Below are 16097 nucleotides of genomic sequence, written 5' to 3' on the forward strand. Positions count from 1 at the left end.
GTTCACTGTTCAAGATGGGTAGTTAATGTGGCAAAGTCAAATGAGATTTTTTTGAGGGTTTTTTTTCCATCATTGCTATGTGCTGTAGTTTTCAATGAATTTTCTTGTATAACAGCCTAGAAAAAAGTAGAATTATTTTTCAATATATTTTTTTTCCCCAGACCGATCCTACAGTAAAGGTGAGTTTTTCAGATGCTGATATTGCAGTAGCTCCAAGTCATTTTAACAAGCTGCGCATTATTTGCACTCTGCTAGTTATCCATAAACCCCAGGTAGTTTACAGGCACTCACATGAGGCTTGGGGGAATTTTCAGGAGCCACAGAGTTCCTCCAGCACTCTGCATTGATTCATGGGCCTGGGTAAATGTCTTCCTCTGGAGTGATCATGTGACAGAGTGCCGTCTGTTGGAGAGAGGCCAAGAGTGAGCTCACAGGACTCTGGGTCGTCATGTGCCTCCACTTCCTGTCCAGTGAAAAAAGCCCCTCCCTCTGCCCGGCCAGCAGGCTTCTGCTTACTGTACATAATGTGGGACATGGTGGTCCTTGCCGTTTGTCCGGCTATCCTATTACATTATTGCAGAAGAGCTGGAATTTTCTTAGGAGGAAAACGCTCACTAGCTTAACATGAACCTCTTAAGGGACAGAGAGAGTAAGTGCAAGCTTTAGAATGCAATATTTGACCTTGTCTGTTTACAATCAAGTGGAAGATTTTTGAGATTGAGATGCAACACTGGGTGCAGACTGTGAATGTATTTCCTGTTTTCTGTCCATTTCTACCTCCTTATGAACACAACCTTATGTTTGTTCTCATTCAGGTTTTCTGGTCATAGTTACGTGTTGCAGCAATTTTTAATTAGAGGAATATAAGTAAACAGACATTTTAGATAGCTGGATATAGGACACACATATTTCAGGTCATGTGTAGGAAGGCCAGAAACTGTTTGGAAAAAGGTTATTTATACAATGTCCAATCATGACCGAATGTATCAGGTAAATGGTACAGTATTGTTAAAAAACACACTGAATTCAGCCATTGAGTTCTTTTAGCATAAACACTGAGTGATGAGATAAAACAGCTGTGAGATTATATAGAATGACTGTTGCAGAGAAGAGGCTCTTATCTGTGGTTGGGTGTGAGGTGCATTCCTGCTGTGTTGATTGGTCTGTGCTCAGATGAGGGACGGCCCCCCTCCGTGGCAGAGAAGACAGAAGTAGCAGTGCCATCTCCCCAGAGGGATCGCAGCAGCTGGTCAAGCCCCTCCCACTCCCTCCACGCCTCTGGGACACACAGGAAGCAACACCCCCCTGAAATGCTGCGCCGGACCTCCACTGCATCAGGTACTTCTCCATTACACACATGCACACACACGCACGCATGCACACCAAAAACAAACACATATACACATACACAAATGAACACAAATGCAAACACAGACACACACAAGCTCATACACATACACATGTGTACACATGCACACAAATGTGAACACATACAAAAATATACATACACATATACAGATGCACACATGCACATAAAAACAAACCCACATGAACACAAATGTGAACATATACAAAACACACACACACATGACCAACACCCCTCCCCCCAATGAACTGCTCTGTTGGAATCAACTAGCGTGTCATTACACAATCATATTCACAGTAATACACAAGCACTCATACATAAACAAACATAATGACACATAGGTACAGGTTCTTACACTCCCACACATGCACACATATCCAAACATTCTTACACATGTGATTTCCCTGAATTGTCTTAAATGTGTTCTTGAGTTTCCTACTTCCTAATGCATTAGGTTATGCATATGTCGCAGAACACGCTTAACATTATTCTGTCTCCTTCTTCCATTTCTGTACCTGCATCTGTCCAGCCATGGCTACAGCTCACTCTCTCCACTTTCAGCAGCTGTCAGTCATGCAGTTTATGATTTTCCATATGGAATAACATGCTTCACAAACAAAAGCATCATAGAGTTCTTAGCTCAGAAGTGACTGTAAGAAGTTTAATCTAGCTAAATCGCTGAAGTGCAACGGAAGGTACATATGTAAAATAAAAAAGCAATCTTTCCTAATACTGTTGTAAAGCACAAAATGTGTCTAATGTTAATGATGATATTATACTATATGATTGAAAGTAGTTATATTTGAAATAGTGTGGTTTGTCTCTTACTGGTGTCTGCACTCCAGTTTATTGCCTTGAACTGTTCTTAAAATTGCTGAAATTGAGTGTGTCCTCTTGACAAATTAAATTTCCGGGTTGCCCAAAATGATCCATAAAAACTGTGAAGAAAACAAACATCAAATTTTAGTAGAGGTAGAATTCCACGGAGGTTAATTAAGTGAAATTCAAGTTATGGGCCTAACCTAAATGCATTTAATTGCCACAATGTGTTTTTTTTTTTTTTTTGCAGTAGTTAAGCTCTTTCAAAGTGGGCGGCAAAATGGTATCAAATAGTAGTTGAAAAAACTGGAGCGCAAGAAAATCTGTATGTAAAGTGGCTGTGGCGTGTTCGATGACAAAAAAAACGTTTGTATGTAAATGGGGGCGGATTTTGCTGAGAGCATTAAAGGGAGGCTTCACTATTCCCGCCTTTGAGAACCAGATGTTTCTGCCTCCAAACTCTCAGTTTATGCAGTTAGCTAGCTTATGATATTTCTGACAGTTTTGCAGTAAGGTGGTATAAAAAATGTCTAGGCAGACAACTTAGTGTTTGGGGAAAATAACAGGAGCAAAGGCTGCTTGTGACAGTGACTCAGTCCCTGAACTGGAAGACCAAAGTCGACCAAGTTTTTTTTTTCCCCTTCTCTGTAAGTTCATTTCTCATGTCTGCAGTGATTCAGCGATGATTGAATTAACCACTCAGCAGTGTTCATTTCTGTGGTCGGAATGAAGAAGTCACTGTGGCAGATGTTTATTTTTTTCTCTCCCAGACAGCTACCTAGCAATGTTTAAGCAAGTCTGACAGTGGGAGAGCTCTGACCTGATCAGAGGACAGTGATCACTCACTGTGTAACAAAACGGTGAGCGTGAGAATTTCTCAGTGATGATTGAATTTGCATCCTGAGGCTTCACCTGCTTTACAGAGCAGTCCCCCTGTAAAGGAGCAAAGCTCCACGGTTAGGCTGTGTCTGTCTGAATGTGTGAGATCTATACCAATAACAGTGGGGGTCTTCATGAACACCACAGTGGGGTAGAGCTATCATTTACTATCAGTAGCTCTAGATTTTGACAATCATTGATGCATTTAGCCCTGGGGAGTATTAAACATTCAGCTCCGTGTGTTTGAATTGGTGTGGTAGCTCCACCCATCAGCCCTCACTCTCCCAACACTACATACCAGCACTGTTAAGTGACAGCAGTTTGATAAAACCTTGCTTTGCTACCTGGTGCAGCTGGCCCTGTCGGTGGAGAATCCCAGTGATAATCAGTGCTGCTTTATACCGGGCAGTGATAGGGAGTGCCAGTCTAGAAAAAAGGGAAGAATCTGCACGGACAGGTGAACAGGTGACCCTCTTGAAGAAGAGATGACCTCATTTTGGGACACCTTGCAAAATAAGCTCAAATTTGGTGAGACATAAGTTCCTGCATTACAGGCTGGTCCACGCCGCGAACCCTTAGAGTAACGTAAGCAATGTTCTTCTTTCTGTTTGCAGTGGAGTGGGGAGTTGACGATCTACAGGATCCGCTTTATGAGTTTGCTTTCAGGCAGTGCTTAGAGTTCTCGCTGTTTCTTGGTGAATATTCAAAAAAAATGGTTTGGCATGCAGTGTTGCTGAACAGCGGATTTAACTGCCAGGTTCCATTTCGCTGCATAACCCGATGACTGCGTTGTGTGTGTTTGATGCGTCTCTGTCGCATGTGCTTACTGTGTGGCTTCCTGTACTAACAAAACAGTCAATGCCGCATCAGGTAAAGAATGACATGCTGAAATGCTGGCCTCTGCTATGTTTCAAGACATTACAATATTGATTCTTGTGATTATATATATATATATATTATATTTGTATATATTTTGTATACTTTTTACATTTACACGTTTTGAAATGTTTAGTACCATTTAGTACTTTTTGTTACCCTTAATTTGAGCTGCTTGTCTCAGAGGTTCCATCAGCAGAAATTTTCATACATCCAAATGACTGACATGGTTTAGGGTTATTCCCTGGTGCTGAATTTTATGTCACTGTTTTTATAACACAGAAAATTATAATTTCAAAACAACCCATATAATTAACAAGTTATCAAGCTACATCTAGAAACAATTTCAAAACTTTTTGACTTTTTATATTATGATACTTGTTTAAGATTAACGTTTAAGAGTAATGTACAGATATGTTTGAATATGCTTGGAATATTTGGTCTATTTCTTTTCTTTTGATGTACGTATAAATAAATGTGTATCACTCATCATTCATACCTGTTAATGACAGCTGGCATAAACTCTTACTGGGTTAGAGAAAAAGCTGTCTGTGTAAGTCGCTGTACCAGACTGTGAACGTTAATGGATGCTCTGGACTGGTGTTAAGTATTGCCCTGACTGTGTAATTGGTGGCTCAAATAAAGTGTGACGGTACTTGGTTTTGCCTGGTCCTCTCCAATAACATACTGGTTAAGCTACTAGTGTGATCAGACTGGTATTATGGGGTGTTCCCAACAATGACGTGCTGTCCCTGTGGTATGAAGTCCAGCATCACTGAGTGAGCGTTTGCAGTGTGTTTGTGTGTGTGTGTGTGTTTCTCCATATACTTCTGTGCTTACGTGTGCGTGTGTGTGTGTGTTTGTGTTTCCAGAGGGCCGTAGGAAGTCGGAGGCCCCCTTGGGGAGCCATGACCCCCGCACCGCCGTGCAGCTCCGCACTGCCCTCAAGCGGCTGAAGGAGATCATGGAGGGCAAGAGCCAGGTCTGAGCAGGCCTACAGCACACCTCAGCTACACGCATGCACAGATTTGTCATTGGAAGTGAGCCTTTTGGCACTAAGTAATGCTAAGCAGTGATGACAAACGTAGCACCGCTAACGTTACATTACATTATTTTCATTTAGCAGACACTCTCATCCAGAGCAGTTTACATACGTTACCGTTTTTCCATGTTATCCATTTATACAGCTAGGTATTTACTGGCAATGCTGGGTTAAAAATGCCTTGTCCAAGGATGCAGCAGCAGCGCCCCACAATCGAACCAGCAACCTCACGGATAGGAGCACTGCTCCTTACCACTGTGCCACACTGCTGCCCGCTATTCAGTAGTAGAGATACTTCAGACACTTTACAGTATACTTGGTAAGCAAGCGCACAGCGTCAGATGCTGTAGGGCCACGTCCGCGTGTTTGAGCCTCCCGCGCTCGGCTTTGCAGGACAGCGACCTGAAGCAGTACTGGATGCCGGACAGCCAGTGCAAGGAGTGCTACGACTGCAACGAGAAGTTCACCACCTTCCGCCGCAGGCACCACTGCCGCCTGTGCGGCCAGATCTTCTGCAGCCGCTGCTGCAGCCAGGAGATCCCGGGGAAGTTCATGGGCTACACGGGTGAGTGACCCCGGGGGCGCGTCGCGCAGAAGGAGGGTCGCCGCTAATGTTAACAGCTGTGAGTGAGACAGAAGTCTCTCTTACCACGCTACTTCAGTTTCCTCTCAATTGTAACATACTTCACCATATTGTGACATACACAAAATTTATTTTAACAGATACGGTAAGTCAAAGTGCGTATTGCATGGTAGAAACATATCAGTACTTGCCTCTTGCATTTGTGAAATGTTATTTACATGCTGTACTGATAAATGCCATGGTTTATTAAAAGGCATAGCTGTATTCATTGATCCGTTTATGATAAATAGCACATGCTCTGACATATAATTGATGTCAGTGTGAATAATTGTGTCCTGTAGTTATGAAAAGGGAGCTGAGGTCTGATCCTTGATTGTCACGTGCAGAGAGGCTTGCGTTGATGTGAAAACCCATCAGCACTCTTGCCGTTCAGAGACAGGACCAAGACAACTCCTCTCATTCACTCCCAGCAGTACATTCAGTGAATCTGTTTCCACAGATGTAGCATTGGCTCTTATTCAGGATTCCCATGGTCTTTTAACATTTTTTTCAAATAATTCGTCTGAAAAAGCATTTTCTCCCTTAATTCCATTTCGCCCCATTTTTTTCTTTTGAATACATCTACAATAAAAGACACATGCAAGATTGCCAATGTTTATCATTAAAAAGTTGTTGGAAGCTCATGGAAAATATGGGTCTGCTTTGACTGGGAACAGCTGTTGCTTGTTCTGTGTCAGGCCTGTGCAGTGACCTGTGCATTAGTTGACTAGAGCACCCCCAGTGGTCAACATTGAGCGCTGCAGGCCTCCAGCCTCCTCTGATGTCCTCTGCCTCTGCCTGTGTGTGTGCGTGAGCAGGCGACCTGCGGGCCTGTACCTACTGCCGCAAGATCGCGCTGAGCTACGCGCACTCGGCCGACTCGGGCTCCATCGGGGAGGACCTGAGCGCCCTGTCGGACTCGCCCTGCTCCGTGTGCGTGCTGGAGCCCAGCGAACCACGCACGCCCGTGGGGGGTCGCAAGGCCAGCCGAAACATCTTCCTGGAGGAGGACCTGGCCTGGCAGAGGTACAGCAGCTCCCTTTTTAACCTTTTCCCTTTCCTCCTCTTCCTCTGCCCACTCAACTCCCATCCCTCCTCACCCTTCCCTCCCCTTCCATACCCCCCCTTGCACGCCCCCCCTCAGCTCCTCCCGCTTCCCCATGGCCCCACCTGCCTGTCCCCACACGCTTCACCTGGGACGTCTCATCCGTACCCCCTTTTCCTGTACCCCTCTCTCTTTTAGCTCTGCAGTACTTATTTTGTGGTGGGGTAGAAGTGGTTTAAATTCTTGCCCAACATAATTGGAACCCTCGTGGATTGGACCAAAGTTGAACAAAATCAGAGGAGTGTGCTGGAAAAACTTGATAACCTACCAGTTACTTATTGATATATTTTTATTTTATATACAGTTTCTACTTATTTGCAGTTCTGCGTTCTACACTGAAACTGTAAAAACAAAGGTGACTGTCCTTTGTTCTGTGAGGTCAAATCGAAAACAAAATGAAGATGTGGGTTATCGATTTTTTTTTTCCTTTGATACCACTCATTTGATCCCATAGCGCATGCGTATTTAATTGGAAGTAATTATCAATTACAGATAGTTGCCTGCAGCCTCCTGAAATCCTAAATCCTGAACCCTATATCCCTTGATCCGACTGTTCTTGATCAAATTGAGCCCCCCCCCCCGTCCCACCTATTTGTATACAGCCTTACTGTATTCAAAGAAAACTTTTTTTCTTTTTTCCTCACATAGAAAAACTCCTATTGGGATAACGAAGAAGTGAGTCAGAGCGTTGTTTTTCTCTAGAGAATTCTGCTCGAAATTTTGAGTTGAAAGCTTGCTGTTACCACTAATGAATTTGAACTTTTGCATGTATGTGGTTTACTAATACAAAGCCTTGTTTGTTACAAAAGTAGTGTACACAAGTGTTGCGATTATTTTTTACATGAAGTAACATTCTGTGTGTGTGTGTGTGTGTGTGTGTGTGCGCGCGTGCACGCGCGTGTTCCCATATGTGTGCTTGTGTGTGTCCACTGCGTGTGGGTGTGTGTGTGTGTGTTCCAGTCTGATCCATCAGGAGTCTCAAAGTAGCGGCATTAGCTCCAGGCTGACTGCAGTGCCGGAGGACGTGGGAAAATCCCCAGCGAGGAAGAGGTGAGTGTGTGGCAGCGCTGTGCACAGGTGTGTGGATTGCTGGATCAGTAGGTCAGTCTCAGTTGTTAGTTTGATGTCTGATTTACAGTACCAGTCAAAAGTTTGGACACGCCTGATTAAGATAATGGAAAACATGCATTCAAAGACATTTTGATCTGAAGACATATGCTTAAATGCTTGAAATTTGTTTCTTGGGCATCAACTTCACTATTTATATTTGTCTGTGTATGATTTTTTTTTCCATTTGTGTTATTTCAAGGTTTTGATGTCTTTACTATTGTTCTAAAATGTGTTAAATAGTAAAAATAAATAAAAGTTGTGTCCAAGGTTCTGGCCAGTACTGTAAATTCGAGGACTAAAGTGTATGGATTTCCTTGTTGAATGGAGAGGGTCTAGAATGGAATGATATGCCCTGCATTTGATGGGATGTTTGGGTTGCTTCAGTGAAGACCTTTTGTTCTGCTTTCTGACCCTAGGTCGGCTAGCGTTACCAACCTGTCTCTGGACCGTTCGGGCTCCTCCATGGTCCCGTCCTACGACAGCTCCATCAGCCCCCAGACCAGCCGGGCCCTGCCCAAACCGGACCACAATGAGGACGAGCGCAAAATCCTGCTGGTACCCGCTGCCCCAGCCCTGCTCCCTCTCTCACTCAGCTCCCTGTTTGGTCTGTTGGCCACTTTCTTTTTTGTATTCAACGAAGAAACGCATCACTGATGTTTGACTGGTGTTGTGCGGTAGGACTCGTCCCAGCTGAAGGACCTGTGGAAGAAGATCTGCCACAACAGCACGGGCATGGAGTTCCAGGACCACCGCTACTGGCTGCGCACCTACCCCAACTGCATTGTGGGAAAGGAGCTGGTCAACTGGCTGTTGCGGAATGGGACCATCTCCACCAGGTATACCTGTTTCCCAGGAGTCAGTAACTGTCATCATAAGCAGTTATGGAGAATTTGATCATCATCAGGTTTAATAAAGTAATACTACTCTGCCTCAATACAGTAAAAAACAGAATGTGTCATTTCTCTCCCTTTCTGTCTGTCTCTCTCTTTCTTTCACATCTGCAGGGCTCAGGCAATAGCTATAGGCCAGGCACTAGTAGACGGACGTTGGTTGGACTGTGTCACTCACCATGACCAGATCTTCAGGGATGAGTATGCTCTCTATCGCCCCCTACAGGTATGGTTTGCAACACTCTTTTCCACGGTTCCCAAGCAATGTCTCGTCTGTGCATTCACATCTGCAAAACCCTGTGACGTTATATGATCCCCTGAGAGATGCTATTTCTGTATCGTCTGCTCTGTGTTGTGGAGAATGATGGTGATTCAGTGATGGTGATTCAGAGTTCCGTCCTCAGAGCACAGAGTTCTCAGAGACCCCATCTCCGGACAGTGACAGCGTCAACTCTCTGGAGGGACACTCAGAGCCATCCTGGTTCAAGGACATCAAGTTCGATGACAGTGACACGGAGCAGCTGGCAGACGAGAGCGATTACATTATGCCCAGTGTGTAACCTCAAGCTTGTAGCACCCCCTGTCTGTCAGTCCTGTAGCTCATAAATTCAGATTAAAATGTCACAACTCTATATACTCTATATAATCAATGTGTACTGATGGACTTTGTAGATTGTATGAATGTAACTGTCTTTCTCTCTCAATATTGAGGTCTCAGTGCTAAGAGACACATGCTAAGAGAGGTTTCATATGTAAGAGCACAAAGTTGGATGCCTCCTTCTGTCTGTCTTTTCCCCCAGCTCCCCTCTCTCAGATTTACACTTAAAGTATAGTGCAGAGTGTAGAGTCCTTCAGCATTTGATTCAGTATTAAAGCTGGTTTCTTCTCCCCCCCGCCAACTCAGACTCGGCTAGCCCCAGCAAGAGAACCTCCGTGAGCAGCTTCCAGTCAGCAGTGGACAGCGACTCGGCTGCCTCCATCAACCTGAACGTGGAGCAAGACAATGTCAACTTCCACATCAAGAAGCACTCCAAGTACCCCCACGTGCCCCCCCACCCAGCCGAGCCGAAAGGTGTGGGACCCACAACCCCACCCCCCCTAATTCCCCCCAAATCCCCCCCCCCCCCAATTCCCCCCTAATTCCCCCCTTTCATCACTCATTCTGAGACTAGTGCTAGCACTAGTCAGCTGTTTCTTACAACCCCAGATGTGCAGTCAATCTTGTTTGGCAGGTTTTTTGATATTCAAGTGCGGAATGTGTTCGTTTACCACTGTGAAACTGAAATTTTTTAAATTATACAAAAGCATCAAATAGTTGCCACGAGGGCAGAATGGTTGTTCATGCATGTTTGCAGCCATTTATCTGGAAGAACATCCATGTCTTTGCGGACTGAAGTGTAAGTAGAAATTTAGTTAGCATTAAGTGAATCCAGACAGATTCATCAAGCCTCTGATCTTTGGTTTATTTTATCTTCTAGCATAAACCCACAAGCTACACTGAATTATAGAACTCTAACTTTGGTGATTGGATTGTAATACGTTCTACAAAAGGATCTTAATGTGGCACCAATAGGAGTATTTCCATTTCAGATTGAGCCTGAGCAGTCTTCCAGTGATTCAGACTGTGAAAAAAACATTGACAGTCAAGCGTATATCTGAGTGCCAGTCAAAATCAAAGGATTTTGACTGGCACTTATACACTGTTGCTTATACACTTGGCAGAGATACAAAGGTGATGTGTGCATCAGAGTTTCATTGCAAGCATGTGTGGACTGAGCAGTGTTATAAGATAAGCTGTCAGATAAAGGCAGAGCTCCTGTCTTTGCTCATTGCCTGTTCTCTCCTTGCTCTTTAGCTGAGCTCCTTGTGACAGAAGATGGGGGACAGCAGATCTCCATCAGTGATGCCTTTATCAAAGGTAAGACCTGCAGCTGTTCGTCAGATTCACCAAGCGTGGCTAGATGAGGTCTAATGAGGGGTAGATTGTCAGCAGAGCGGGTAGCCATTGTCAGCAGAGCACTTTGCATGGGTCTGAACTGGTTTGTCCCACGGATTTAAGTAGATCTGTAGATTCTTCTGAGTGGAGCGGGCTGCATATACTGCTCAATCCAGTTATGACAATGTGGGGAAAAAAGAAGTAAACAGCTTCTTCAGACCTTGTGAACTGAAAGAGCAAACAAAGTTTGTCTTCAGGTTCCATGTAGGACTGTTGGACTGAATCTGTTGAAAATGTTCTATCTGATTAATTGTGTGGGAGTATCAAAGGCTCTAGAGGACATTGGCCAGTCAGGAATGGTTACCCATGTTAACCCTTCGCTCCCCAGAGTCGCTGTTTAACCGTCGGGTGGAGGAGAAGACCAAGGAGCTGCTGTTCACCCCTCTGGGCTGGCACCACAGCTCTCTGGACCAGCTGAGGGAGGAGAATGGAGAGAAGAAGGCCATGGAGAGACTGCTGTCAGTGTCTCTCTCTCTCTCTCTCAGCATTGAAATAAAACTCAATCAGTTTAGCCAGAGCATTCACTACATTTACATTTATTCATTATCCAAAGGTTACAGTTCTTTACAATGTTATCCATTTATACAGCTGGATATTTACTGAGGCAATTGTGAGTTAAGTACCTTGCCCAAGGGTACAGTAGCAGTGTCCCAGTGGGGATTGAACCGGCAAACTTTCGGTTATGAGTCCTGCTCCTTAACCACTATGCTGCACTGCTGACTACCTGTCTACTACCTGACTACTTTCACTACCTTCTCAGTGAAATTCATAGGGCAGGGTTCTACTGGCCAGGTTCCACTGTGTTGCAATGAGACGTTATATATAGAAGTTATATGTTGTCTCATATATAATATAGTGTTATTCAATAAGAATTCAAACATGAACTTTTAATACTTTTTACGTACAGATGATAACAGAAAATAATTTGATTTGCTGATTTATTTATGATATATTACATATGGATTCCATATTTATCAATTAATTATTTTGTGCTCAGTATACCTCAATATACTATATATGCCTACTTTAGCTATGAAGTATCAGGGTAGCATCAGCTGGCACTCAGATTCTCTGGCTTCCTCTGCAGTTCTGCCAACCACAACCACATGATGGCGCTGCTGCAGCAGCTGCTGTACAGCGAGTCCCTCTCGCTGTCCTGGCGTGACATCATTGTGCCCGTGGTGCGGCAGGTGGTTCAGACAGTGCGGCCGGACGTGCGCAGCTGTGACGACGACATGGACATCCGCCAGTTCGTGCACATCAAGAAGGTGAGGAGCGGAGACGGCCGAACCCCTGTCCGGCTCAATCTGTCGCACACCGAGGCCATAGGAACTTAGATAATATGGCCTGTTCGTGGGCCTCGGCGGCTATTTTTGGAAAACGTATGAAGTGATGTCTTTTCTCCATGGTGTTCCCATGGGAACACAAGAGGTTTGTTAACATAAGCTTGCTGAGGTGTGCTGTCCTTATCTGTCAGCATTATTAGTATTATCCTCGTTTCATGAGGCCTGTATTTGTGAACGTGCTCACTACAACAGTGCAATTATGATGCTACGGTGACATGCACCTTGGTTTAATTACATCCATTACTGTATTGAGTTAATGGAACCTGCATTAGAACTGAAGAGCGTTGAAGTGGCAGCAATTAATCAGTGATCAAATTACACAAATCATATTGACTCATATTAAAGTCATTAGCTCGTGTCTGTTCACTCTGATGGAGAGTGTTGTTTGGTTGCTGCTGCTGTGGTGATAGAGCACTGGGAGAAAACAACATGTTTGATGGAAGAATTACACAGGCTGAGAATTGTCTAAGAGAGAGACAGGATAGTGAGTGGCAAGTTATGATTTACACGTGTGTGTTTGGAAGGATGAACAGACTGATTATATCCTTAACGGAGGTTATAACACATTTCTCATTCTGGTATCAGGCCTTAATGTCATTTCAGTGATCTTCATGTCTCCTATCTTAGATCCCTGGAGGGAAGAAGTTTGACTCTGCTGTGGTGAATGGTTTTGTTTGCACCAAGAACATCGCCCATAAAAAGGTAGGAGGATCTAAAGAGTCTTAAAAAATTCAAAGCAGCAAGTCAAAACATGATTATACAACACGTTACTGTACATTTCCGTGGCTCCTGTCATTATTTTCAGATGAATTCCTACATCAAGAACCCCAAGATTCTGTTACTGAAGTGTTCTATAGAGTACCTGTACAGGGAGGAGACCAAGTTCACCTGCATCGACCCCATTGTGCTGCAGGTCAGTTGACTGTCTGTCCCAGATAACACTAAACCTTATCACAGCATCACCGTGACATTGTAGCAACCTCAGAGCATGTGATCTGTCAGAGCTAACATTATTGCTCAAGGGAAGAATTGAGAGGTGTCCAGGAGAAATATGATCATTACCTGCTGATAGGATGCATAACGATCATTTGTTTTATCATTTAAAGTAGGAGTGTGCATCTCTGTTAATTTGATGCTCACATATCCATCCCCTGTCAAGATCATATATGTTAATAATCCAACTTGTGTTTTGTCTATGTAATTGATTAGTGAGCTCATGGTTGTACAGATGAATGCTGTAATATCCTGCCTCACCCCTGGTGCAAAGCTATAGTCAAGCTATGAATGCTGTTGTTCTGGAGGCAATGCTGTTGCAGGGTTTAAAGTATTTAAGTAATTTCATCATTTCGGTACAGTTCATTGACGTTATGATTAGATTTGGACACCACTGTGAAAACTGGAATGAAGAAAAAATGTTTTGCTTAATAATTTGCATCTGAGCAACCCCCTCAGTTATTGCTGTAATGGCGTGAATCATTTTGTAAGTCTGGTGCGGAACTGGTGATTGGTAGAGCCGGTATCTCAGCGGCTGCGCGGTTCCACTGGTTTGAGCATCGGGTTGGCCGTGTCTTTGGCAGGAGCGGGAGTTCCTGAAGAACTACGTGCAGCGGATTGCAGACGTGCGGCCCAACCTGGTGCTGGTGGAGAAGACGGTGTCTCGCATTGCCCAGGACATGCTACTGGAGCACGGCATCACGCTGGTCATCAACGTCAAGCCTGTCAGTGCCGCCTTCACACCCCTCCCTCCTCCGCGTGTCTCTCTCTTATGCATGTTATACTGTTATTTTTTCTACCGTGAGGTTGTGCGTGGACTTACAAACAAGAAGTGACATTTAGGAATCGCTGAATTGTCTGATCCGGAACTGCACTATTGTAGATCATAAATTTGGGAAAAAAAAGGGGAAGGCATAAATCTCTTTGCTCTGGATCTCTGTGTGTAGCTCTCTGATGAACTTTCCCTCTCGTTTCCACAGCAAGTGCTGGACAGAGTTAGCCGCATGACTCAGGGGGACCTGGTCATGTCTATGGACCAGCTGCTGACCAAGCCCCGCCTTGGAACCTGCCACAAGTTCTGCCTACACTCCTTCCAGCTGCCCAATAGTGAGCACGTTCTCTTCTCTCAACTCATCTGGTCTGGTCTGATACCAGGGGCATGCTGATACGGTCTTACTGTTATCATAAGTTTGTGGTTTGATCCAAACAGTGAATACCTTCCTCACTGCTAGCTTTACCCTCTTTCCGTTTAAAATGTAGAAATGTTACTTTGTCTGCTGTGTTTGTTTTTTCTGTTATACTTTGAATGTTGTCCATCCTGTGTCCATTCCCCTCTGCAGATGAGACGAAGACGCTGATGTTCTTCGAGGGCTGCCCCCCGAATCTGGGCTGCACCATTAAGCTGCGGGGGGCGTCGGAGTACGAGCTCGCCCGGGTGAAAGAGATCATCGTGCTGATGATCTGCGTGGCCTACCACTCGCAGCTGGAGATCTCCTTCCTGATGGATGAGTTCGCCATGCCGCCCAGCCTCGCCAAGACCAGCTCCTTCCCCTGCCTTCTGGAGAGCGCCGGGGGTGAGGAGGAGGAGGAGGAGGAGGAGGAGGAAGAGGAGGAGAAGGAAGGGAAGGGGGGAGGAACTGATTGCAATGACCCCTTCCAGCCAGCAGATGGAACCACAGGGCCTCCGGAGCAAGAGGGCCCCCCTGAAAAGCTGCCCTCAGTTTCGGAGTCCTCTCTTAAGGATGGGGAAAGCCCCAAGGGTGCCAAGTCCGACTCCGCCTCGTCCTTCCCAGGGATTGAGGGTGAGGAACAGGACGTGATGACATCCACGCCGGTGTCCTGCCCCCCGGCACCGCCCCCGCCCGTGTCCCCGCCTTTCCTTATCTCAGACCTGGACATGCCGGGACCAGAGGAGGAGGGGGCCAAGCGGGCCCTCCTGCGGGGGGACTCGCGGGAGAGCTCGGGCTCAGAGACGCCTCCGCCCCCCGCCCCCCGGCTCTTTCGGGACCCCCTGCAGGACGACACGGGCATGTTCGTGGCCGAGCAGGTGGCGTCCTCCGACGACCGGCTGAAGTCCCTCTCCGCCGCTTTCAGGCAGGAGCTGAAGGACATCATCCTCTGCATCTCGCCCTTCATCTCCTTCAAGGAGCCCTTCCTGCTGACCCCCGCCGGCCTGCGCTGCCCGAGCCGCGACTACTTCCCCGAGCAGGTCTACCTCTCCCCGCTGCTCAACAAGGACTTCCGAGAGCTGGACGGTCGCCGCAAGAGGCAGCTGCTGAAGGAGGTGGCGCCGGCCCCGGGCGGCGTGGCCAACGGCGGCGGGGCCCCGCTCCCTGCGCCCCGCTCCATCCAGGTGCTGCCCTCGCACCGCCTCACCAGCATGCGCATCGCCGAGCAGCTGGGCAGCAGCCACAGCCTGGCCCGCACCCTGGCCGACTACCGCGCCCAGGGGGGCCGCATCCGCACGCGGGAGGCCGACCCCTTCGCGCAGACCCGCGAGGCGCCCCCGCCGAAGCCGCCCGCCAAGGCGGAGAGCGAGGAGGACCGGGGGCCGCCGCAGAACGACATGACCTGGGCTGCCAAGGTGAGGAGGGATACCGAGACCGTGCTTGCTGAGCACTTTGAAAACACTCAGATTAAATCTCTCTGTGGGTATTCCTTTGGGAGTACAGGTCACATTCCACATTGCTGCCTCATGCATATGCCCCATCCCTCTCTTAAAAATTGTTGCTCCTCAAAGTCTAATGTCCTGTTCCATACTCTCTCATTTCCTACACGCTAGTTTCCTACATTATTGTGCTCTGCCCCCTAGGTCCCCCTTTTTGCCTTAAACCTTACACTGATCCTACGTCAGCATTGCAGTAGGGTGTAAAGAAGAGGTTAAGCGTCCAGCACATTATGCAGCTGTGTTTTGCAGATGGACTGCCTGAACCCCATCAACCATCAGCGGCTGTGTGTGCTCTTCAGCAGCTCCTCTGCGCAGTCCAGCAACGCTCCGAACCCCTGCGTCAGCCCTTGGTAAACCCCGCGCATTCTGCCTTCACGGTTTCAGA

General features: G+C 46.3%; 1 protein-coding gene across 4 annotated transcripts in view; it reads left to right on the forward strand.

Moving 5' to 3' along the window:
* The window catches only part of pikfyve (phosphoinositide kinase, FYVE finger containing), a 28481-nt gene that overhangs the window by 4341 nt on the left and 8043 nt on the right, over positions 1 to 16097 (forward strand). The window contains exons 3-23 of one of the 4 annotated variants that reach the window (XM_036545077.1): positions 162 to 179; positions 1174 to 1338; positions 4813 to 4922; positions 5376 to 5547; positions 6423 to 6630; positions 7358 to 7384; positions 7670 to 7759; positions 8236 to 8374; positions 8498 to 8655; positions 8824 to 8935; positions 9114 to 9261; positions 9614 to 9781; positions 10565 to 10627; positions 11034 to 11163; positions 11793 to 11973; positions 12679 to 12753; positions 12857 to 12964; positions 13629 to 13769; positions 14025 to 14151; positions 14385 to 15628; positions 15962 to 16062. In XM_036545077.1, the coding sequence (XP_036400970.1) occupies positions 162 to 179; positions 1174 to 1338; positions 4813 to 4922; positions 5376 to 5547; positions 6423 to 6630; positions 7358 to 7384; positions 7670 to 7759; positions 8236 to 8374; positions 8498 to 8655; positions 8824 to 8935; positions 9114 to 9261; positions 9614 to 9781; positions 10565 to 10627; positions 11034 to 11163; positions 11793 to 11973; positions 12679 to 12753; positions 12857 to 12964; positions 13629 to 13769; positions 14025 to 14151; positions 14385 to 15628; positions 15962 to 16062 (3685 nt within the window). The remainder of the gene's footprint in view (positions 1 to 161; positions 180 to 1173; positions 1339 to 4812; positions 4923 to 5375; positions 5548 to 6422; positions 6631 to 7357; positions 7385 to 7669; positions 7760 to 8235; positions 8375 to 8497; positions 8656 to 8823; positions 8936 to 9113; positions 9262 to 9613; positions 9782 to 10564; positions 10628 to 11033; positions 11164 to 11792; positions 11974 to 12678; positions 12754 to 12856; positions 12965 to 13628; positions 13770 to 14024; positions 14152 to 14384; positions 15629 to 15961; positions 16063 to 16097) is intronic. The other 3 variants (XM_036545079.1, XM_036545078.1, XM_036545080.1) reach the window with 3 other exon arrangements.

The sequence above is a fragment of the Megalops cyprinoides genome, chromosome 14 (genome assembly GCF_013368585.1).
Source record: "Megalops cyprinoides isolate fMegCyp1 chromosome 14, fMegCyp1.pri, whole genome shotgun sequence".
NCBI lineage: Eukaryota > Metazoa > Chordata > Actinopteri > Elopiformes > Megalopidae > Megalops > Megalops cyprinoides.